The sequence below is a fragment of the Myotis lucifugus genome, unplaced genomic scaffold (assembly GCF_000147115.1).
Source record: "Myotis lucifugus unplaced genomic scaffold, Myoluc2.0 scaffold_279, whole genome shotgun sequence".
NCBI classification, from domain to species: domain Eukaryota; kingdom Metazoa; phylum Chordata; class Mammalia; order Chiroptera; family Vespertilionidae; genus Myotis; species Myotis lucifugus.
This window is the reverse complement of record NW_005871327.1, coordinates 238,747-263,794: the sequence shown is the minus strand read 5'-3', so window position 1 is coordinate 263,794 and position 25,048 is coordinate 238,747. Positions and strand designations below refer to the sequence as shown.

The window sequence follows — 25,048 nt, the reverse complement described above, 5'->3', positions numbered from 1 at the left end:
GAGACCAAAGTTAGGGGGCAGGGGAAGGAAAATGAAACAATGGTTAAGTGAGAGAAAGAGCAAAACTCAGGCAGGCAGGCACACACACACCCCAAACCCTCAAACCTCCAGAGCTTCCTGCCTGTGACCCGAGGGGGTGTGAGCCTGCTGTTGGCGGGTGCCTGCCTCTCAGAGGCCTTGTCCTCCACTTCCTGAGGAGGCCGCCCCAGCCGCCGCACACACTCCCTTTGTCACTCGCCCCGCACGGCGTCCCAGCACATCCCGGACTGACGGACGGACGGACAGCATGAAGTGGGAGGCGCTTGTCATCGCGGCCGTCCTGCAGGCCCAGTTCCCAGTGACAGGTAAGGCAGACACATCGAGAAAGTCTTTGTGACTGTGTGTGGGGGGCCACAGGGGCTGGCGAGGACCCGGCGTCTCCTCCAAACCCTGTCCTTCCGAAAGCAATGGGCAGTGGAGCGGAGGTGGGGGGGACACGGCGGGGGACTGGACCGGCGGAAGGAAGCAGGGAGCCCGGGCGCAGGCCCAGCGTCGAACAGAAGCTGGTGGGATCGGGAAGCACCGGCCAGGCCAGGCTTCTCGCTGCGACGTGGTTCTAGTTCCTGCGTCTTCGTTGACCCCTTGCTGGTTCAGTCCCCGTCCCTGTCCTGCTTCCTTCTCCAAACAGAGAGCATGTCCGTCGCCGGAGGCAGGGACGCTGTGGGCTGGCTCACGTGAGACACCTCGATGGTCCGGGGACTAACTGGGGTCCACGGAGGAGGGACTGGCCTTCCGTGGGGCTCAGCTCTGCACCCCGCGGCCCGAGTGCCCCGTGACACACCCACCCGAGGCTCAGGGCTCACTCCGCGCAGGCCGCTCTGCATCTGCGCCCGGAAGGCCCGGCCGCTGGCAGGCCACAGGGACAGGGAGGAGGTGACATGCGCAGCCACCACGAGTGACAAACACCCTTGCCCCCCCCACCCCCCTGCACGCAGCGAGGCCTTTCTAGGCCCTCCACCTCCCCGTGTCCCCGTGTCCCCGTGTCCCCGTGTCCCCGGGCTCCGTGCACTTTTACCAGGAACGGGACCAGCTGTGTTTACACCGAGGGGACAGGGAAGGTTGTCCCAAATGCCCCTCCTTGCCGCAGCCTGGGTGGCGCGGGGTGGAGGCAGGGAGGCCTGGCACTTCCGGCCCTGCCCGGGGTTTCAAGGGCTGAGCATGGCGGGTTTTCTGGGAGATCGCAGCCCTTCTCAGAAAGGCCTGGGTGGGCATGAGTCACATGGAGCTGCGGGGGAGGGCACCCCAGGGCGCCCCGAGCAGCCGTGGACCGCGGGCCCAGGTGCCACGCAGCCCGGAACCCAGCACTGCTGGGGGGTTCGTCACCGCTGGGCTTTCCTCTCAGGCCACGGGGAGGTCGGGGCAAAGGGGGCGTAGAAGGGACAAGAACAGCCAGGGCGCTGGTGGCGCCACGAGCAGAAAACAAAGCCTCGCCCGGCAGACAAGATGGGGCCACGGCCCCCTCCACACCCGCCGAGCGGGGGCCCAGGCACCTCCCCACCTTCTCTCCGCGCACTCGATGGAGAAGGGGGACGGGGGACTTCAGCTCCGCACACGGGCTCCTGACAAAGTGCATCACGGAGCCCGAGGCCCCTGCAGGAGGGACGGAGACTCCAGGCTTTCACAGCCCCTGCGACGCCCCGAGGGCAGGCTCCTGGCGGAACCCGACCTCAGGTCTCTCTTTTCTGCTCAGTGAAGTTCCTCCCTCGACCCCCTTAAAACACCCACTTTCACCAGGACCTTTCCATTTGCATTTCCCCGGGACCCAGATCATCTGGATCAAAGCAGTAATGACCCGTCTGTCCATGAGGTCTTCCTGGTGAAGTCCCCACGGCCGCCCCACCACCGGGGTCTGAGGCTGGCAAAGCCTGAGGTCACCGGCCTGATGGCAGGCGCGCACATTGGCCCACAGGGCCCTCGGCTCAGGCCGTGCGGCTATGGCACAAGCCTCAGGAAATAGGCGCTCAGGCTCCTGGTCGGCTCAGCTTGCAGGGAAGCAGCTGGTTGTGGTGCAGGGTCAGGCCAATCACAGTGGCTGTGCAACCTTAAGCAAGTTACTTAGTCTCTCTGGGCCTCAGTTTTCTCCCCTGTAGAGTGAGTAGAACCTTCATTGCAGAGCTGTGACATGAGAAGTGACTAGTGGGCCTGAGACATAATAGATAGCCAATTATCACTATTACCACCACTTGCTGTTTCCTTGTTCTGGGCACCAGGAACAGGAAACGGAAGCCCACGGTCGGGATTTGGTGTGCTCTCGGCTGTGTTGTGAAGCAGCCCCGGTCATTTGTCCATCTCCCTTGGGTTTCTGAGCGCGCTCACGCCAGCACAGGGCGTGCGGCCCAGCCAGGCCCAACTCGGAACCCGGGCAAAGCTTTGGCGGGTCTCAGGATGACTTCCCACTTTAATTTCTTAAGACGCTTATTCTGTAGGGATATTCCCCCAAAGTGAAAACAAGCCCAGAAAAGACACACCCGCGTAGCTAGGGGAGGGTGTGCGCGACAAGGCCCCCTGGCCACCGTTGGTCAGGGCGGGACGCAGACTTTGCATCCATGGCAGTGCGGGTGCGGGTACGGGTACGGGTGTGGGTGCGGGTGAGGGCCTGGTGTTGAGGTGCAGCGTCTTGCGGAGCAGATCTCTGCCTTAGCTGCTTGGAGCTGGACTTGAGGGGCGCTTGTAAGCGATGCCCGGACAAGTTTTTCACCCACAACATTTTCGCCAGTGGTTTATTCAACCTCCATCGCCTGGCTCTGCTCATCCCGTGAGCCGCTTCATTTCCTGCCTTGGCCTAATTCTCAGGCTTGCTGGCCCGCAGACCTCCTCTGCAGCCTCGATCCCCCCTCTGCCCCCCAGAAGCAGTCCTGGAAAGCGCCTGTTGAGTGTTGTATTTATTTTAACATCCTTTTCATCTCTGTCTTTAAAAAGTAGATTTAATTTTTATTGGATGTTCATTTTTACTTATAAGAGTCCCCAGGCGTTGCGCCTCCGTTTCTCGGGAAGGCTCAGGCACTCGGGAGCTGGCTTGCGGGAGCTTGTCCAGACGCACGCTGTGGGCCAGCGCTGGGCTGGACGAATAGCAGGGAGAGTTCATAATGCACTTCTCGGCGTGGGCCCCGGCTGGTTCTTACCAACACTACGGGGCAGACAGTCTGTCTGAGCAAGCAGTCAGTCAGTTTGGTGAAGAAAGGACCGAGCCGGCCATCTGACTTGTTAGTTGAAACAAAATGGTCACCAAGTCCCTGCATGGCCACGGCCACGGCCACGGCCACGGCCATCTCTTCTGCCTTGAGCCCCAGGGTGTGTTCCCGAGGGAAGCAACACCTCCCCCCCTCCTCCATGTGTCCCAGCCCGTAGCTCGGCGCCTGAGCAGAGTCGGAGCCTAGATGTCTGTGGGGTGGGTTAAAGCTGGGGGAGGAAGGAAATCTGGGGGTTCTGTGTGATTAGATTAACTTAATGGTCTATTTGGGGGGTACTGGAGTGGCGCTGTTGGGATCTAACCTCTAGAAAATGTAATATCAAAGCTTGTGGTTTTTAAAGAGAAATTAAACTGGTGGAGGAGTCAGCGCTTTGAGTAAATAGAATGATTCGCAATAGTTGTAAGGATGGTTTAAGGTAAAATCCTACCTTAATGTTAAAATGTTCTCCTTTGATCAGATGAAATTTCCGATATTTATTTATTTTGGACTTACGAAAATCGTAATTTCATACGATTCAACTAATATATCTCAAAAATAAACAAATAAATGAAGAAACAAATAAATGAAGAAAGACGTTCATTTTTCTGACTTGGCTTTAACACGAGGGCAAAGCCGCAAGTACAGAGACCACCGCCGTCGAGGTTGTTAACTAATGAACTAACGAGCTAATGAGAGGACCCAAGGAGAAAATAAGAGCTTTGGATTATAGTATAAATCACATTGTTCAATTTTATCCAATTGCTGAATTGCCTCAAAATATGGAAAGAAAAACAACAACAACACGATAGCCGAGCACCACATTCAGTTCGGTCTGTGTTACTAAGTAAATGTTCCATGTAGCTATGGTATTTTTTCCCTGTCTTAATTTGAGGAATTTTAACAAAAATACCACAGAATTTATTAGAGGAAATTATAAACTTTTTAAGATCCATAATCTTACCAAGCTAGCCTAATAACTTTTCACTTTCACTTCTTCATGTTCCATTCCATCATTTTTAACAAGTGTGCCCATATCTTTGTAGAGTTGCTGGTATAAAAATGGTCTCATGTGCTTTTTTCTTTCTATGATGGCTTTTCCCACACGTAGCCTTCACGGTGGCTTTTAACTGCTTTGTAAACTTCCACAATTCAGCCTCGCGGTTCTGCACTATTTCCTTCTTGTTGGACATTTGGGCTGTTTCTAATTTTTGTTACTATACGTAGCTAACCCTGCCAGAAAAATCTTAGGTAGGAAGCTTTGACAATTTCTTTTGAAGTGTTTCCTGGGGCTAATTTCTCCAGGACTGACGACGAAGAGGCTGGACTCAAAGGACATTTCACTGTGCGCTTTAGACTTCTGTGCACAACAGTCCCGTTGAGGAAAGAGTTTGTTTCTAAGTCTCTGAGCCCATTTCATGGGTGTCTGCCTCCTCTGGAGCAGGAGACCTGGTGGGGGGAGGGGGGAGAGGAGGCCAAGGAGCCAGAAGATCTGGGTCCGAGTCCTGGTTTGTCCCCAGCCTGTCACTGCCGTGAGCAGTCCTCCCCCTACCCCCCCCCCCCGCCCCCCCAGAGCCTCGGGCTTCCTCCGTCAGGCGGCGGCCCCTCCGTGCAGCTCAGGGGAGTGCTGTGGGCTGCAGGCGTTCTTGGATGTGCCTGCACACAGTGCTCAAAGCCCAGCAGCCATTGCCACGTGTGCCTCAGTTTCCCAACCTGCGAAAGAGCAAGGCTGTCGCTTTCCCCACGCAATGCCGTGGCAACCCTGGTCCCCACCAGCTTCCTCTTTCTTCCTGGGTCACTAAATTGCAATGTGAATGTGGGCAGAAACCTCCCTCTGAGCTTTAGCTTCCTTATCTGAGAGGGTGGACATCCCTTTCCGCTACCAAATGGATGGCACGTGGTCTGGAAATTGCAAACTTTTAAAGGACATTTAGCCCCCAGCCCCCACCCCACGGCATAGGTGCACGGCACACGGAACCTCGGCCTCACTCCCTCCTGCAGTGCCCAATGCGTTACCTGGGTGTCCACCTCATCCCATGGTTCCCCCTCTAGCGGGGGCCTCTGTGGGAGAAACACAAGGACAAGGTTCCACCTTTGCTGGCTTCTTCCTTAGCTTGTGCACCGGCGGCAGGTTTATTGAGGCCGCGGGGACTTTGTTGGGGAGATCTGACTTGGACAGAAAGCAAGCTGTGGTCTGAAGCAGCCAAACTGCACCCCCTCTCCACCCCCCCTCCGACCGTCCACTTCCCTAGCCTGCTGTGCTCGGTGCTACTCAGCAAATTTTCAGGCTCAAGGAGGAAAAAAGAAATAGAAAGCATTTGAACAAAGACAGGCAGGTCCCTGCCCAGGCCAGCCGGCCCTCTCTCGGTGCCGTCACCCTTCTGTTTGCCAAGTGCCACCGACACCTTCGTAGACTCGGTCCTCGCCGCCGTCCTATGGCCAATGGCAGAAAAGTCGGGGGTTCTCTTCTTATAAATGAAGAAATGAGGCTTTGAGGCTTCTCGATGTGTGTGGCCCCCACCGGTCTCCACAACCCCATTCAGGGTCCATGCTCTCGAGTCTTCTTCGCTGCCGGTCCAGCCGGCCGTGCCGATTTGCAGGGTCACCCGCCGCTGCCTGAGCTCTGAGCAGACGCCTGGAGGCACTCCCTTAGTGAGCACTTAGTACCACTCTCCTCTCCGTTCGGGAGGGAAGACATTATTTTGATGCTGAATAGCCTCATTTACTATACATATTCTGCCGAGTATGAAACATTTGGTGGTTCATACGGAGTTGCTTTTTCTCGCATTTTATTAGAGTTCTGATCTCACATTTCCCCTAAATCTGGTAAAACCCACATTTCCCATTTTGCTCTTAATAACTATGTCTGTTTTGGAGCTTTCTCCGGGTAGGATGGCCTCAGCTTGCAATCCATCCTGCTTCGTGTGCACCGGCGAGTGGCTGTGTCACAGGAGGCAGCAGCTGGCGGGGAGGAAGGGCAAACGCGGCTTCAGCTCAGAGCCGGCAGAGGGGCAGGTGCACAGGGGGCCGAGATGTCCCCAGCACATCCTGGATTCTGTGCAGAAGGGAGACGAGACAGCCTCTGTCCAAACTCAAGTGTCCAGGGTCCCGAGAGGCTGGGAGGCCATAGACGCAGACGTCTGGGGGGGGGCTGGCCCCTCAGAGCTCCCCCACACCCCAGGCGAGCCCCGTCCTTGTCCTTCCTTCTGTGGTTCTTCCTTCCTCCCAGATCCCTCTGCTCAGGTTCCGACTCTGTACCCACGCACACCTGTGGAGCCCTGCCTCCCCCTCACACTCCAGCCAGATGCATGGGGGTCTCCCAGACCTACTGCTGACCTTGATACCAGAGTTAAGGTGACAAAAGGAGATGGAAAGTTATTGTTCTCAGAGTTCAGGGCTAAAACCCACTGCAAATAGTTCCCTCTGGCCAGCCCTTCTCAGGGCGGAGGCCCAGCACACGCCTGATTCAGCACAAAATGTTACTGCCTCCCCCACCCTCACCAGGTCCCCCGACAGTGGCCATCTTAGGGATTTGACTAACACAGTAGCAATCCAGTAGCGTGGCTCCTGGTGACCAGCTCTGGCCATTGAGAGCTGGTGTTGCCGGACCTGGAATTATCTTTAATATCTGATCATTCACAGCATCTGGTCAGCCACTCGCCTTACCGGTAAGCCAGGCCCCTTGTGTGCCCATCAAGCACATGGTTCTCCCGAGGTTGGCCGCCAGCCATGGACCAGGCCGTGGACGGCACGTGACCGAGAGCCTGTCGTCCAGGACAGCCTCCCTGGCCTGGTGGGCCATGTTCCTGGGTTTTCTGGAAAAGTCTCCATTGGCCGAGCGCCTTGCCTCTTTATGGTCTGGTCTGGTTTTCATCACTTCTGAGCCGGTGCTAATTTCCACGCTGAGCTTAGGCACAAAGGAGTGCCTGTCAGAGACACCACCCAGGACGGTCTGCGTGAGGCTCGAGAGCTTCAGAGATGGCCCCTTTCATTTATTTCCTCAGATTAGAGGTACATTTTTTGCCTTTTCTCCCACGTAACCATCCACGCTTCAAAGCCCGGACCTATATAAAATACACAAATGCTGTCTGGACAAAATGAATCCTGTCCGTCTCTTTGGATTTCAGCGGGAACAATAGAGATGGAGCTACAAAAGGCTGGCAAAGAGGATTATTCTTTCTCTTTCTATTAAGTGTAGAGGCTTCAAAAGAACAGCTCGGAAAGTCAAATAATTGTACCCACCACCGCTCACCCCTCCGTCTCAGCCGACCGGCCCGCGGCATCCCCTTTAGAAACGCGCCGCTCCCCCCCGCCCGTCGCACAGAAAGCGTTGTTGACCATCCCATCCACAGTTCCGGTTTGGAGCGCAGTGTTTGAATTTTACGGAATGTCTTGATTTGGTTGGTTTGGAAAAACACACACACATCTGCTGGTTTCTAGCTATGGCTGTAAACACAGGGCCTCGGACTGAAGCTGATCTGACCCCTGGTTTAGTTTCAGCCAGAAAATTCCCACCAGCCCTTTTGACGAGCACAGAAAGGCTCCTCTGGGCTGAAGGAGAGAGAGGATTTGGCTATTTAGGCATCTTTAAATCGGGGGTTGAACATTTTCTAGCAGCTTTGAAGCCTGAAATGATTTCAGTTTAAAAAAAAAAAAGCAAAAGAAGAAAGAGAAAAAAAAGAAATCTAACCTCCCCTGATTTTGAGATGGTTGCCAATTGGGAGGTTAGATTGAGTTGGTGGAGAAAGACCATGGGGTGGAAGGACGCCCGTGGGGGCAGGGGGGCACCAGGACACAGAGAGGGCCCGGCAGCCATGTCCCGGCTCCACAGGGCGGCTCTCATGTGGGCAGCGCCCTCATCAGGAGCAGGGCTGCGGGGGGACGGGAGGGGGACGGGAGGGGGCGTCTGATGCTCAGAGCTGTGTGATCTCTCCAGGAGCAGGTCCTTCAGCCCAAGGCCTTTCTCCGTCAACACTGACCCCGTGTCATGGCCTCTCTCCCATCACCGCCCTTCCTGCTCTGAGGGAGCGTACAAGTCCCAGGGAATGAACCGTCCAGTTATGCAAATTCAAAATAATGCAATACACAAAGTTAGCATGGGCTCGGTTTCTGTGCGCCTTTTAAAATCCACTGGGGCTCATCTCACACTTGCCCCTGTGAGAGGTCATGTAACATTTGCCATCACAGGTGGCTGTGGTCACCTCCTGATTAGGTTGGGTGGGGGCTGGGACGCTGCCCGTGAATTTCACCTCCAGTGACAAGAATAATAGATGGAGCCTCCAGGGCAGCGGTTCTCAACCTGTGGGTCGCGACCCCTTTGGGGGTCGAACGACCCTTTCACAGGGGTCGCCTAAGACCATTGGAAAACACATATATAATTACATATTGTTTTGGTGATTAATCACTCTGCTTTAATTATGTTCAATTTGTAACAATGAAAATACATCCTGCATATCAGATATTTACATGACGATTCATAACAGCAGCAAAATGACAGTTATGAAGTAGCAACGAAAATAATTTTATGGTTGGGGGTCACCACAACGTGAGGAACTGTATTGAAGGGTCGCGGCGTTAGGAAGGTTGAGAACCACTGCTCTAGGGGATTTTCTCTGATCGAGGTGGGGCTGTTAGCACTTTCCGGGCTCTGCAGGCATCCTCACTGAGCGGTTTTCCTGAGTGTGAATTCCCAGTTAGAGAGTTTTCATAGAACGAACAGGAGGGTTAATGTCTGGAAGAGAGACAAGCCCGGGGGTCCTGTCCGTCGGTCACTGGCAGCGACCTCCCCAGGGTGGGCAGGAGGCACCCCGAGGGCGAAGAAGGGTTTTCTTTTGTGATGCAATTCTGCCTGGGGTCCCGGCTCCCCTGGCATCTCGTCCGTGACTGGGAGGGACAGATAACTCAGCGGCATCTCGGACGTGTCTGGTGAGATTGTCTGGGACCGTGGTGACCACAGGACAGGGACTCGCTGATCCGGACACGCTTCCAACAATGACAAGGACACCTGTAATCTAGTTGGGGAGAGGAGACTAAAACCAGTGAGAGAAAATCAAGGGATTTTCCATTAGTGAAGAGGGTGTGTTTTGACAATACATGTCATTGTCAGAAACGTTAGCAGAGATAGGAGTGCAATTCGGAGCGTGGCCGCGCCCTCGTCGTGTGTTCTGGGCCAGCTCTGACACGGCAGGCGCTGTGCTGGGACCAGGCCCAGGCGCCGAGCTCGAAGAAGCCACCCGTGGAGGGATGCCGTCGTGTCCGGTCTGGGCAGTGACTCAGCTGCAGTGAGGTTTCCTTGCATTCGGCCAACTCATCCTGTGGCACTTTGTTGGTTGTCACTTTGCAGGTGGGGACTGAGGCCCAGGGGTGCCCGCCGGCAGGAGCCAGAGCTGGGTTTTGACCCCGGAGCCGGGCCCCACGCACCACACTGCTGGGTGGGGTCAGAGCCTGGCACTGGCCATAAACTTGGGGAAGGGGTTGAGGTTTGTTTGCCATGTGCAGAAGGGGGTCGGCAAAGGGCAGATCCGGTGGAGGGAACAGGATGTCTCACCTTGGGAAACCAGGGCTCCCGGGAGCCCCACCCATCCCTGGAATCTCACTCCCCACCCTCTGGGGAGGGGGTTCTGGACGGAGAGCCCAGGGCACCTCCCACCCATGGCCCTCGGTACCCGGTACCCGACATGGAGCCCTCTTCTTCTCCAGGCCTGGCCCTGCCCTGCACCGTGGGCCAGCTGCTCACAGGACCTCCCTTCCCAGGGATAGAGGCCGGCTCCCAAAGGGCCTGTTCTCTGCAGTTGCTGACAAAGGCACAGGGCCCACACTGCTCTGCAAGACGGGATGGCGGCACCACGGAAAGAGGGGACGGACATTTTGGAAACACTGACTCAGGGAGGTGTTTGTTGTTTCGCTGCAGGACTGTCAGAACCTTCTCTCTATTGCAATCTGAGTCTACCCCACTAGGCATTTGTGTTTTGTGCCCCCGCCCCCTCCCCGAAAACACCTACTAAATGCCTGCAGGATAGAGTTTGAGAAAGAGGCTCAGTGGAGAACTATACCGAGTGGGTCAAAGCAAGAAGCTCTAGGAGAGGGGTCCTAAGAAGGCGGGCTGGAGGGTGACGGTGCATCATGGGAAAAGGTGAGGACAAGTGGGAGTTAATGCAAAGGGGGGACCCTGGGTAGCGAGGCTCTGTGCGCAGAGGCATGGCAGCCGCGTGCCACAGGCCCGGCGACGGCCAGCTGCTCTGGGAGGGACCTCTAGGCTGTGTGCCTTTTGAGCTGGGCTCCTGTTCTCTTCACATCCCCACACAATCAAGATGGGCATGGGATTGGAGGTTCCTTTAGGGCAGTGGTTCTCAACCTGTGGGTCGCGACCCCTTTGGCGGTCGAACGACCCTTTCACAGGGTCACCTAAGACCATCCTGCATATCAGATATTTACATGACGATTCATAACAGTAGCAACATTACAGTTATGAAGTAGCAACAAAAATAATTTTATGGTTGAGTCACAACATGAGGAAGTGTATTTAAAGGGCCAGAAGGTTGAGAACCACTGCTTTAGGAGCACTATGGGCAGGAGTGTCCCCCAAAACAGAGGGGTCAGTGATATGTATCCTTTTCAAATAGCCCATGTGTTAAACTTGGAACCAAACCTCCCTGCAGCCTGGCGGGGGGGGGGGGGCGTTAACTCTCTCCAGCGGAGGCCTCAGGCCCTCCATCCCCATGGCCGGCTCTGCCCTGGGCACCTGCAGGCTGGACGCCAGGGTGGACGCCGGGCAGAACCCGGAGCAGCTCTGTGCCTCCCGGCGGTTGCCTCTCGGTGTGGAGCTGCAGACCCTGGCCCACTGTTTCCTGGGGTTTGCCGGCACAAGGTCCTTGATTGATTCCCCCTTCCCTGCATCCCTCACACCCACTGTCACCGGTTTCCTGGGGCAGCTGTGACCAAGTGCCACTGCCTGGGGGCTTGCAAGCAGCTCATTATTCGCTATGGCTCTGGAAGCTAGAAGTCAGCAGCTTTGTTCCTTCTGAGGGACAGTGTGCTCCAGGCCTCTCCCCGGCTGCTGGGGGCAGCTGGGAGTGCTGGTGGCTGCTGGGGATACTGGGGGTAGCTGGGGGCAGCTGGTGACTGCTGGGGGCTGCTGGGGGCAGCTGGTGACTGCTGGTGACTGCTGGGGGCAGCGGGCAGTTTCTGGCACCCCTTGACTGGTAGAAGCATCACCCCAATCTGCACCTCATCTTCACACGGCCTCCCCCGTGTGTATCTGTCTCTGTGTCCAAACTGACTCCTCACACAGGACACGGGCATATTGGGTGGGGGTCCACCCTGAGGACCCGTCTTGCGGGATCACCTGCAAACCCTGTTCCAGGGCAGGCGCCTTCGCAGGTCCTGGGCTCAGGACTCCCCGTTTTCATGGGACACCCTGCCACCCCTAACACCTCCCGGTGCTTCCTGGGCCAGCTCCCGGGTAACCGCCCCTTGCCGCAGGGTCCGCGTCTGGAGGAGCCCGACCTCACGCTCACAGCCGGTCCCGCAGTGCACAGGCCCAGGTGCAGGCGTCCTGCGCCCTAGAAAGGTTTCTCGCAGAAATCGTGATCTGAGTCAACATGTTAATTACCTAAGAGCACACTCCTCCACTTTTCCTGACACCATCTGGCCAAGCTTCTACAGTGGCTGTTTGTTTGATTTGCACAGTGCCGGTCCCCAGGACATGGCTCAGAGACAAAAGGGAAGAGACGTGTCAACATAAATAAATGCACTCGGCCTCATAGAAGGAGGACACCGCCAGCCAAGGGGGCATTGTTACCCAGAGCCCAGCTGACACAGTGCCTGGCCTGGGTGCCTGTCCCCTCCTGCTGCCCTGGTCCCCAGCCTGGGTGCCTTGTCCCCTCCAGCTGCCCTGTCCCCTCCCTGCCCTGGTGCCCAGCCTGGGTGCCCTGTCTCCTCCCTGCCCTGGTGCCCAGCCTGGGTGCCCTGTCCCCTCCCTGCCCTGGTGCCCAGCCTGGGTGCCCTGTCCCCTCCCTGCCCTGGTGCCCGGCCTGGGTGCCTTGTCCCCTCCCTGCCTTGGTGCCCGGCCTGGGTGCCTTGTCCCCTCCCTGCCTTGGTGCCCGGCCTGGGTGCCTTGTCCCCTCCCTGCCTTGGTGCCTGGCCTGGGTGCCCTGTCCCCTCCTGCTGCGGAAGATGGAATAAGTATATGAGAGGGAGGGGCCTCCCAGCTCGGGAACACCAGGGTTGCCCTTTAGAAAAACGCCGCCAGCACATTCTGCGATCTCGAAATGAATCTGAGCAGTGATGCGCGCAGCAGGGCTGGTTCTGGGTTTAGACTGTTCCCCTGCCGGCTCCGCACCCCCGGCCCCTGCTCCTACCAGACCAGGAGACCTGCGGAAGGCAGGGCAGCAGCTCTGCGGGGCAGAGGGGCCCCATGGGGGAGGGAAGTGGCAGCTGCTGGCCCCTCCTCCTTCTGCCGTCTCCTGGGCTGGAGAGAAAGAACAAGGTCGTGTTTCCAGGTCACAGCTGCTGGGGGCCCAGCTGTGAGGAGGGTGCCCCCCGGCCGGCTCTGGGCTGAATGCTCTGAGCACGAGGCACTGGTCTCTCCCCGGAGTTTTCTGCAGCCAGTGAGCCTCTGAGGCCCTGGGTGGGTCCAGCCTGGTCTTGCAGAGAAAGACCGTGTGAGTGCGTTTGAGTTCAGAATAAGTTTAATTCCAGTGGGACCTGCTTGTTTACAAAACAGGTGTACAAGCCGGGACTGGGGGTGACCTTGATGTTCTTTGCTGGTGCAAGTGTGTGTGTGTGTGTGTTAGAGATAGATAGAGATAGATGATAGATAGATGATAGATAGATGATAGATAGATAGATAGATAGATAGAACGAACCAGGAGGCAGGGAAGGGATGGGAAGCTGTATTAAGAGGCTATCCCTGAAAAGGATATAATTCCCAGGATCCCTTTGCTCACGCAGTGAGCTCGTGCAGTGGGAGAGGGAGGTTGTGTTGACCACAGGGGACACTGCGTTTGTCCTGCTGCTAGAAAATAGTTCTTTTGGGGAGAAGACCACCCGGTATTTCCACACACGGTCCCATCTCAGCTCGTTCAGTCTTATGCCAACCCAGGGAGGTCGGCATCAGGACCCCATTTTTGGGTGGAAAAACCTAAGCTCTGAGCAACAGGAGATTTGCCTCGGGACCTGTCACTAGTCCCTGGTGCTGCCTGGGTTTGACCCAGGGTCCCTGATGCCGGTCCTTCCTGGGGCCTCGCTGTGCTGAGCCCACCAATCAGACGGCTGCAGGGAGAGGGGCCGGATGGGGTCTCTGTGGTGGGTGGCAGGTCAGACAGCCTGCCTCACACAGACCTGCCTCAGGCCCCCCAGGACCCCAGGATCACCGCACTCGCAGCCGGGTCTCCTGCTGGCCCTGCTGGTGCGTGGTGCCTGGGGCGCTCTGAGCGGCTCTGGGAGCGGCTAGTCCCGGGAAGGCCTGTCCCCAGCCCCTCCCCTCCTAGGGCCAGCGGTTCAGGATGCACCGGGAGGAGTGTTTCCCAGGCTCTCCCTCACCCTTGGCATTGCTCAGCCCACCTCTGCTTTGCTGCCTGGGCGGCCACCCCAGCCTGCAACACCCCCCTCAGTGAACCCCGAGTTGGTCACCACCTGCCCCTCTCAGCTGACGGTGAGAGCGCGGGCTCTGGAGTCCTGTGCCCTGGGCTCAGACGCCGCCGGCAGAACGTCAGCGGTGCCCCTGGGCCGACGGAGCTCTCTGGGCTCCTCATCTGTCTCCTGGGTGACCACTGCCACCTGAGATGCACGAGGAGGGATGGGCTGGGGCCTCGCGGTCAGTGCCTGGTCCGCATGGCTCCTGGGATCCCTGTGTGCGCCACTGACCCCTGACTCCCCTCACCACCCAGCTCCTGTACTATTATTATTTAAATATGTTTTATTGATTTCAGAGAGAAAGGGAGAGGGAGAGATACTAACACCAATGAAGAGAGAGAATCATTGATCAGCTGCCTTCTGCACGTCCCCCACTGGGGATCGAGAGCATAACCAGGGCATGTGCCCTGAGCAGGAATTGAACTGTGACCTCCTGGTTCATAGGTCAGTGCTCAACCACTGAGCCACGCTGGCTGGGCCCATCTCTTGTATTATTAACTCACTGCCCAGGTGGTCACATCCGCTTTCTTATGGGAAGGCTTGAGGCAAGGACGCCGCCCCTGTTTCTGGCGCTCTCTCTGCGCCTTGGGACTCACCGCTGGGCTCCTCCCCTGACACCAGGGGTAACAGCTGTCAGCTGACCTTTTCTCCGAAGGGCCCGATCGATCGTAAACAGCTTGGTCTTTACCGGCCAATAGATCTCATTGGCAGCTACCATCTCTGCAGACTCAGGTCAAAAACTGCTATGAAATACTAAACCAGTGAGCATGCGAAGTTCCAATAAAACTTTACTGACAAAGCAGGCTGCCCAGATGGGGGCCCCGGCCCCCTTCGCCAGCCCTGGGTAAGAGCAGTAGGGTCAGACGCTCGGGCCCTCTCATGTCTGGTTCCCATGCACGGGCCGGCCCACCTCTGCCTGCTCCCGCCACAGCCCTGGGGACAGCGACATGCCCTCCTCGGGCGGCGCTTGGCCCCAGGGGCAGAGAGCACGGGTGCTGAGCCTGAAACAAACACGACGGGCTTGCGGGGAGCACCTTCCAGGGTATCACCCTTCACGACAGGGAAATGGAAAACCCAGGGTGAGCTGGCTGCTGAGCAAAGGAGCATCGTGATTGCTCTCTGCTCTGCTCTGTTCATGGAGAGTTTAGTCATAGAAGTTTCTATTCTCAGGGACTCACAGCACATCAACACATGGCTCATGTGTCCTCTCAGTAGCTGCTCCCATAACAAGCCTTTACAGGCAAGACGGGGTGGTTATGAGAAACCACGTGTCAGAGTGGCTGCCGGGGCTTCCAGACCAGCAGAGAGAAGTGAGCTAACGACACACGGAGGTGGACAGGCCCCTCAGTCACACAGAACTCAGGTGGCCTGAGACGGGACCTTTTCTTTTTTAAGCTTTTTTTTTATAACCCTTGAAATTGTGTTGATTTGAAAGTAAAAATCCAGCATCCTGTTAGTTAAAGAAAGACAAAACCAGATGAGCACTGAAGGGCCACGAGTTGGGCTCCGTGGCAAGAAAGCTTGGGTGGCGTTGCGACCTTACCCCCTGTTAAAGGAAAGCTGTGTCACCAACATCGTCTGCTTCATCGTCATAATGGGAGGCACCGTCCCGGATGCAGTCACACCCTTTGGGCCATGAGTGACGTCAGGTGGATCCACATTCCACTTCCTGAGACGGAGTATTCTCCCGTGCGGCTGGGAGACAGTGTAGAGGCCGAGGGCATGTGGGACTGTCTAAGACGGGACCCCGGGCCCCATGGGGAGAAGCCCTATGTGCGTGTGACCGCCGTCGGGGAGCGGTTAGACCCCACTCTGTAGTCTTGCCAAGCGTTTTTATGTCAGTCACTTCTTGAGAATCACAGCCCCTGGGGATGTGCCGGCACAGCCCCCGTCACTGGGGAGAAGGTGAAGCTCAAGGTCAATGCTCCTCTCCAGGCAGTTAAGGCAGAGCTGGGAGCTTATTCCTGCTTTGGGATCCCAATCCAAGCACTTGTCCTACGGTCTCAGGTGGGCAGCTGCATGCCTTCCCATGGCCTGGAGGGGTGCCATGCAGCGGGGGGGGGGGGGGATGGCGGGGGGGGGCGGGGGTAGCCTTACAGAAAAGAACAACTCAACTAAAATTTGCACACTCGCTTCCATTATTACACATACTTTTTCATTTTCTGTTTGGTTTCCACTTCGAGGTTAAAGTTTCCATCCTGATTTTAACCCAAAGAAAAGGCTAAACTCCATGGGCCACTCTCAGATAAGGCAAACTGGAAAACACACAGCGCCCAGGGCGAGCCCGACAGGATGTGGGCAGCTGGGGTCACAGTCACCTCTTGTCCGGCCCCACCCCAGGGGCAGCTTCCCGGGAATAATGGCTGCCTTTCTGGGATCTGGTGAGTCTCCAGTCGTGTCACATCCCTTTTGGCTGAGTGCTGGCGGCAGGGTGCTTTGGCCTCTGCACTGTGACATGGGGTTGGGTGGTCCTTTGCTGTGGGGCTGTCCTGTGCTTCGTAGGAAGTTTCTCAGCTCCCTTGACCTCCACCCATTAGGTGCTCAGAGCATCTCTAAGTTGTGGCCACCCAGCATCCCCGGGGAGAGATGCAGCTCTGGTTGAGAGCCGGGGGGTTGAAGTCAGAAGTTTTGTTAGTCCATCACTGAGTAATGGATGAGGCCATGCTGGACCATCCAGTCCAAGGTCTCGGTGATCACTGAGTTGACCAGCACACAGTTGACCCATGGCTAACCACGTTCCCCAACATCATTTGAAACGACGGCCTTATGGCTGCCCTGTGAGCCCGGCGTTTGGAATGGCTCTCGCCCAGGGGAGCAGCCCTGAACCACGGAGGCAGCCACCGACACCGGGTGTCCACGGTCATGCCACGTGCCTCCTGTCTTCCATCTGCATTCCTGTCTAGATGGTGGCATTGAGGCAGGTCAGTCTCAGCAGGAGACGGAAAGAGCGTAGACTTATGGGCGACCAGCCCTAAAGTGAAATCGTGGCTTTATCACTACCCAGCTATGCCACCTTGGGCAGGTGACGAGACCGCCCTGAAACTCCCCTCTCCTTTATAAAATGAAGGTAACCCTGCCCGCCTCAAAGATCTGGAGAATGAATGATAATGTGCACGAAGAGCCGATGGGGCTGAGCACAGGGCACTGAGTCACGTGTTCTGTGGCTACTAGTAAGGGGAATGGCGTGGCCAGCCCCCTGCGGCTGGTCTCCAGGGACTTCTGATGGCCCCTGAGGGACATGCTCATCTCCAGCTCCCTCGAGGCCTCTCCACCTGACCTACCCCAGTGTCCCCGCTCCTCTGACTCTCGAGGGGCTGAGCCTTCCAGAACAGAAGGTTGGAAAGACAGATTTGTGTAGGAAAAAGCCAAAGCGCTGTTGCTTTTAGCAGCGGATCTGATCTGGGGAGTGAAAAACAACCCACGTCACTGAGCCACAGAGTGAGGAAACATGAGCCAGCCCGAGGATGGGAAGGCAGAGCTTGAGCTGAGTGGCATGGAAACCCTACCTGAGCAAGGGCTGGGGGGGCGGGGGCTGAAGGACAGGAGGGGTGGCAGGGAGCTGCCACGGCCCAGGACAACCAAGGCTAAGTTCTGGGCACCCATCACCCGTTGGTATTGGCACCCATCACCTGTCTATACTGGTACCCATGACCTGTCTGAATTGGCACCATTGCCCATCTGTATGGGCACCATTGCCCATCTGTATGGGCACCCATCGCCGCCTGTAGCAGGGTCTATACCGGCACCAAGAAGAAAGGGCCAGACCCTCAGCCAACTACTTGGCCAGGATGATGTCGGAGGTGTTTCCGGCATCACAGTCTGTGCTTGGTAAAGGACCTAGTGCCTTTATTTCACTGGCTCTGAGAAGGAGGTGGCAGAGCCCTGAGCTCGGGGCTGAGCCAGAGAAGCTGCCGGTGGCATTCAGGCCGTGGGTGGGCTCAGTGGGGAGTTGGTGAGTCCGATCTGCACCCCGGGACTGACTCTCAGCCCGGGCTCTCTGCTGGGCCAGTCAGTGCCCTCGTCTGTCTTATTTTAGCTCCGAGTCCTGGGGTAACAGGCATTCAGAGACCCGGGCTGCTTCCCAATCAAATGCCCGCAACCTTCACAACCCGGGGGTCTTTGTTTATCCAATGCTGCCCCTAAAATTCATAATTTACCACCAAGAACGGCTCCCCTGCCGGCGAACACTAAAGCAAGTGAGAAGTAAGCAAGGATGGCCTGCAGCTGGCCACCCCGCGGCATCCGTTCCGCAGCGGGCGGGCTTGTTTTCTGCGTTTCCACGGAAAACACACACACACTTAAAAAGACACTGTTTTTCACAGTTTAATGATTACAAGGTCAAAGCACACATCTTTTGGAAAACTCGGAATATAAAAAAGAGCAGAGAGAAGACAAACATTACTTTTAAAAATGTTGCCACCGAGTGCAGCGCTGTTGGCGCCTCTCTCCTGGGCTTGCGTGCGCTTTAGCTCAGGCTGCGCTCCCACTCAGGGTGCAGCATGGCCACCTGCCCCGGGTGGAACACTTCCCTGCGTCGGTCTTTGCGCCTGCGGGGCGCCGTGCGTCAGTCCCCCGCTGCCTGCCATCGGGCACTTAGATGGCTTCACGCGTTGACACGTCATGCGTGTGTAGGGCTGCTGTGGGCATCCCTGGGCGTATGTCCCCCAGGAGAATGGCTGGGTCTCCCCTCCCTGCCCTGCCCTGCCCTGCTCCTGGGTCCGAGCTCTGGTGCCTGCGTGGCCCAAGCTTGGCACATCCTCCTCCCTGAGGCGCTTCCTGAACCCAGGCCCAGCTCCTCGGGACGGGCCCTGTCCGCTCTCCGAGGACAGAGCTGAGGACCGTCGGTCGGTAGCCACGGAGGTCAAGGCCGAGCAGGGTGCTCAGATCCTTCCTCCCGGGGTTTATGGTGGTGACGGGACGGTGGACACTGTTCTCCTCTCAGGAGGTGCATAGAGCCGCTTCGGAACAGTCCCCCAGATGTCAGCCTCCTTGTGGCACAGCCTCCTTTAGACTCTCGTCCCGCCTGTGGTGTCTCTCCTTGTCCTGCTTCCTCCTCCCACCCCTTGTCCACCTCCCGACCCCACGGGACGGCCTCCTTGCCCACGGGCCTTGCTAGCGTCTCTCTTAGCCCAGCCTCTGAGCTGCTTCCTCCCCTGCCCCGCTCTGCAGAAGAGTCGCGTCCCCACGGATGGAGCTTGCAGGGGAGGGCCGAGGCGTAAGACCTCCTCGCCGTGGGACTTGGGGGCAAACGATTGCTTCTGAGCAGACCTGTAGCCAGACAGGCCCACGCACTGACTGGGGAGGGTGGGTGGATGGGGGAAGGGGGCGCACAGGGCCCCGGTGGTCCCGCCACAGCACACGCTGGCCCAGCTCCGGAGCGGGGAGCAGAGCTGGAGGTGGCGTCAAGGGCATCCTGGCGGCTCTCACTCACCAGCGTCTTGGATGGGAGGGAACCCAGGCCGCTGGGAACACTTCTGTGACGAACAACTCACTACCTGCTTTCTGCTTTAGTTCACATTCTCGCACATTCAAAAGCAACAACAAACCAAACCAAACCGGCCTCCACTGCTATTCATTAACTTATTTATTCCACAAATATTCGGTGAGTATCTGCTATATGTCAGTGTGACAATTTTGCCACCTCCATCCTCCCACCCCGCCCACGACTGCCATATTCCTCTCAAAGACCCGTATGTCAGGTCATCACCACGACGCCCATTTACAGATGAGGAAACTGAGGCTCCAGGACCCGCCCGGCTAGTAAGTAGCTGAGCTGGATAGAAACCAGGGTTGTCTCCGGCCAAGCCCGCAGCCCTGGCCCCGTGCTGGTGGGAAACGCTTACTCACTGGACAGCTCCGCGCAGAGGAGTCTCCGAGTCAGAGGAGGCGGCTGAAACCCGCCAGGTGGCCACGGGGTCGGCCCTCTCCTCGGGTCTGTCCTGAGGGCAGGTCCACACGCTGCTCTGAGGATGCAGGGACTCAACCGGGAGGAACTGACCCCCAGGCCCTGGGGAAGCCGTTGGAGCCTCTGGACGCTGAGCTCTCTGCTGTAGGCAAGGCCCGGGAACGGGCATCGAACCGCCGTTCCTTCTCGCTCTGGGAGCCATGAGCATGTGATCCCGTGTGCTCAGGGCCTTGCCCCTCACGCTGGGTTTTTGACGAGACCTTGACCCTCAGCACTCACTGTTTTAGTAACTGTTTCTCTGAAGGCAGGTGTTGCTTCTATCCAAGGAACACACGATTCACTCCTGATCTTATCTGACCCTCAAACCAGCCAGTGACACGGGCGGGGTAAAGCCACGGCGCACAATAAAACAGGACGAGGCCCCCAGACCACTGCCCGTGAACAGTGGTTTCCTCCAGGCTGGCGCCATCCTGGGTGTCCCTGGACGAGGCCCCCAGCTCGGCCTGGAGGGGTCCCTCAGAGACAGATCTGAGCGGTTTCCCACCTCCCACTGGGGACGCACTGTCAGTGCAAGGAGGAGGTTTGGGGAGCGGGGTGCCTGCCCCCTGGGGCTCCCTGGCCCGGGAGGTGTTTATGGTTCGAAGCTGAGGAGGAAAGTTCCCTCCTCCTGATGGAGGCTGCACAGCCGCCCACCCGCCTCTTGCTTCCTTGTTTTGTTTTGCTTCTTTCTTTGTGCACATCAGCTGCTAAATTTCACAAGCTGCTGCCTGCCTTTATCTCCGAACCAGTGAAACAACGTGGGACTCACAAAAACAGGCAAAGGCCAACTGAAGAATAATAGAATAAAAACATGGAGGCCAGTTCCTCCTTCCCCGCTCAGAGGCGAGGCTTTCCGTGACCGAGGCCTCTCCCCGCCCCTCGCCGCGCAGCCCGCGTCCTGCCCCACAAATGCAGACTGTGCTCCTGTAGACAAGACACTTTTAAAGTGTGCACTTCTATATGCCCCGGTTTTTACTGTGGTGAAATACACGTAAAATGGACCCGTCTTAACCCTTCTTAAGGGAACGTTGTGGTACAAGCACCTCCATGTGCCTGAGTTACCGTCACCACCATCTGTCTCCAGGTTCTTCATCTTGCAAACCCGACACTGAACCCTTAAACCCGACCTCCCCGCCGCGCCAGCCTCGGCACCCACGGTGTTTCTGTCTGTGAACTGACTCCTCTGGGGACCCCAGAGGTGGAGCATGCCGTCGGCCTTTTTGCAGGAGCTTATTGCACTCAGCACAGTGTCCTCGCGCTTCACCGCGTGGCAGCAGTGGCAGCTGCCCTTCTTCCTAAGGCAGAATCACCCCCGTCGCGCGTGTCTGTCACGTCGGGCTCACCCGTCACCTGTGGGGACATGTTCTGGCTGTTGTGAGCAGGCGCTGTGACCGGGAGGACACATGTCCCCGAGCCGCTGCTTGCGGCTCTGTGGGTCCGTTCCCGGGAGCAGCAGTGCTGGGTCGGATGGTGACTGCCGTGGTGAGGAGCTGCCAGTGTTTCCTGGGCGGCTGCCCGTTTCACATCCCCACGGGGCGCGGTTCTAGCGTCGCCATGTCCTCACCAATGCTTCTTTTCTCTCTCTCTCTCTCTCTCTCTCTCTCTCTCTCTCTCTGTTTTAAATAACAGCCATTTTCATGGCGTCATTTACATTTTTTAAAGGGAAGAAATGACAAAACTAGGATTTCAGAGTTTATAAGTGTAGAATAAAACATATAATTTTAAATGTGCAAATTTAATTTAACGAATGATTCTCCCACACCGTAAACATGTAACTGCTCTTCTAAGCTCCTTCAGGGATGTCAGGAGGAAGAGAGAGGAGAGGGGACAAGAGAGAATGGGAGAAGGACATTTAAGTGAAAAGGGGGAGATGGGGGGGGCGTGGAGGAGCTTGGAGGGCACACAGGAACAACTGTTTGGAAGAGGCTGCCCCTCCCGCCCCAGGTCCCCACTGTGCTTAAGGGACAGTGACAGCTCTCCACCGTTTGTCCTGTGCTGGGTACTCAAAGATGAGAAAGCCACACTCCCTCCTTGGGCCAGAAGGCGGGAAAGGGGTGGAGACCAGGGCATTTGGCAGCTGAACGGGGCGGAGGGGCCACCTTCTCGCTGGGCCTGGCAGGTCCGAGGCAGGGCTGGGGCCTTCAGGGCTGTTCCGTGCATTTCAAAGCCCCTGTGAAGAGGAAAAGGCATCTCAGTCCTTCTTTTCAGGGAGACCTTCCTGAGAAAGGGGAGCCCAGGGGGGCTGCCTGGGCCTCGGTCCAGCAAAGCCCGGCCCTCAGCCCCTGGGCTCTGGCCCTGGAGACCCCTCCCAGTCCCTTCCTCGGGCCGGTCAGGCACATTTTACAGCTCCAGGGAGGGAGGCCGAGCGCCTGTCCTGTGCCTCGCGGGTGTGGTGCCCGCGTCTCCGAGGCACCGCTTTCTGGGCAAACACAGCTGTGAGGAAACAGCGACACTTTGCTTCTCTCCCGGGTCAGAGGCCCGTGGAATCCCCACCAAACCTGTGAATAGAGAGGAAAGGAACAGAGCCCCGTAAGGAGACAGGGCGATGCGGCTTCTCATGCGAATGCCCCAGACCCCAAAGCCGGCAGGACGTGTCTAGTTAACCCGGGTCCAGGCACAAAGCCCGAGAACATCCCACCCTTTTGGATACACATTTTCAAAGCGGGTGATGCGGGAGCACTTTTATCTTTGTTGCTGGAGTGCTAGTCGGACACCCCGTATGTTTTAAACTGTCCCTGCAGAGAATGGGGGGCGGGGAATCCTTCTAGAAACTGCCCTTTATCTCTTTGCTTTTATTACACGGTGACGCATGCCTCTTGGGAAAACCCTGCCCTGGATTCTGACGAGGCTTGTAGCTGTCGGGTGTTAAACCTCACACATCCGTGTGTGCGTCCCAGGGCTGACCTGCAGGCTGGGAGCTGCGCTCCGGCCAGGGTTCCAGCCCCCCTCCCGGGCTGCCCGCAGCCTCGTCTCCCTGGGTTTTTATTCGGAGCTTCTGTCCGTGGTACATGCAAAACGGAAATATTTGTCTTGTTCCATCAGAAAGGGTCTCTTTTCTATGTATTTAAAAGACGTTGCCATTATATCTCTTTATCAATAAAATCATTTTTTAAAAGATTTTTATTTATTGATTGATTTCAGAGAGGAAGTGAGGGAGAGAGAGGAATAGAAACATCAATGATGAGAGAGAATCATCGATCGGCTGCCTCCTGCACGCCTCACACTGGGGATTGAGCCCGCAACCCGGGCCTGTGCCCTGACCGGGAACTGAACCATGGCCTCCTGGTTCATAGGTTGATGTTCAACCCCTGAGCCACACTGGCCGGGCGATAAAATCATTCCTTAAATTCTGTTAGACTATCTGAGAATGCCACCCATAGCCGGGTCCCAGGGGGCCCTTCACGGAACATGCTCACAGTGTTCACTTGCTCTCGAGCATCCGAACCCTGAGAAAGTGACGGCCGTTCCCACTGGACAGACGGGGACACTGAGTGCCGCGAGGGACCACAGCCGGGAAGTAACACTGTGGGACCAGGACCACAGCTCTAACTTCCAGGCCGGTGGCCCTCCGTTTGGCCATGCTGCCCGTCAGGGAAGGACACGGAGCAGCAGGTTAAGTGAGATTAGTGACCATGTGGTCAGCACCGCAGGTGCAGTGACCAGGCCGAGCTGCCCGGGCCCCTGGCAGTGGAGCCCAGGGCACCCACTGGGGGAAGGGCCTCCGAGCAGCTCGCAGGGCCTGGGCCACAACCCAGAGAGAAAGGAAGTGGTCACGGGCCCGGCCTCATCGCGTGGGAAACAGCTTGTGCCATGGGTGTGCCTGTCCCCTCGGACACCCTGTCCGCAGCCCTGGCGGGTGCTGGCCGGGCCTGGGCCTCGGGTCTGGGCTCTAGTCTCAGTTCTGCCACCGGTCCTTCCGTTTCATTTGGTTTTCAGTCGACAAGTGTTCCCACGACCCTCCTGTGGGTCCGCACACAGCAGGGCCTCTGGGCTCCCCACTCCGCTCAGGTGCTCAGCAGCTGCATGGCGGGTGGCCCCCGGATCTGCTTTCTCACGAGCGGCCGGTGCGAGAACACACCAGGCTGGCCCTGGCTGTGGTGCAACGCGCTTTCTTTCCACTGACTTTCCGCTGCTCGTTTCCGCAACCTGCGGTGCCTCTTACTCGCTGAGCCCAGAGCTGGGCCGCTGCCCCCGGAGCACAGGGTCCTGGGAGTCCTCGGGGTGGGGGGCAGGGGGTGGAGGGGAGGAGGCTTGGCCATGGCCCAACCACCCTGTCCTGCTCCTGCCCAGGCCTCCTGTCCGGTCCTTTTTGATTAGTGACCTGGTTGCTCAGCTCCCAGCCAGCACCTGGCTGCTCACCCCACACCCCCGCCCACCCTCGGCCTCACTGGTCTCCTCTGGGCTCAGCCGGGGAGGAAGGCAGCACAGCACGCCCATGGCTCCCGGTGGGAAGCACTGGGAGGAGCCACCAGCCGGGGCCTGTGGGGACCTGGGGCTGCAGAAGGACCGAGTGGGGCCTCTGCTCCTCGTGCCCCACCCTCTGAGGGTCCTCCCCATGGGCCTGGCTCGTGCCCAGGGTGAGCCAGCACCTGACGCAGGGAGCGCATGGGGCTCAGGGAGGCAGGTGTATAACGCGCGCCCCCGAGTCCCCAACACTCCTCGCCTGGGGCTGAGTCCCGCCTGCTGAGCGGGGAGGTGGGGGCGCAGGTGGGAAGGCGCAGGGCCAGCAGCAGCACCGGGCCCCTGACCCCCCTCACCATCAGCACCGGGCCCCTGACCCCTCACCGTCAGCACCGGGCCCCTGACCCCTCACCGTCAGCACCGGGCCCCTGACCCCTCATCCGTCAGCACCGGGGCCCCTGACCCCTCACCGTCAGCACCGGGCCCCTGACCCCTCACCGTCAGCACTGGGCCCCTGACCCCTCACCGTCAGCACTGGGCCCCTGACCCCTCACCATCAGCACCGGGCCCTGACCCCTCACCATCAGCACCGGGCCCCTGACCCCCCTCACCATAGCACCGGGGCCCTGACCCCTCACCATCAGCACAGGGCCCCTGAGACTTCTCACATCAGCACCGGGCCCCTGAGCCCTCTCATAGCACGGGGCCCCTGAACCCTCTCAGTCAGAGCAGGGCCCCTGAGCCCTCTCAGTCGGCGCGGGGGGGCCTGAGACCCCTCTCAGTCAGGAGCGGGGCCCCTGACCCCCTCACCGTGAGAGCTGGGGCCCTCAGCACCCCACACTGTGAGAAGGGGGGGCCTGAG

General features: G+C 57.9%; 1 protein-coding gene across 1 annotated transcript in view; it reads left to right on the top strand.

Moving 5' to 3' along the window:
• Positions 1–238: 238 nt before the first annotated feature.
• The window catches only part of CD247 (CD247 molecule), a 66,172-nt gene continuing 41,362 nt past the window's right edge, over positions 239–25,048 (top strand). The window contains 1 exon segment of the mRNA XM_014465093.2: positions 239–344. Coding sequence (XP_014320579.1) covers positions 287–344 — 58 coding nt within the window. The 5' untranslated portion in view covers positions 239–286.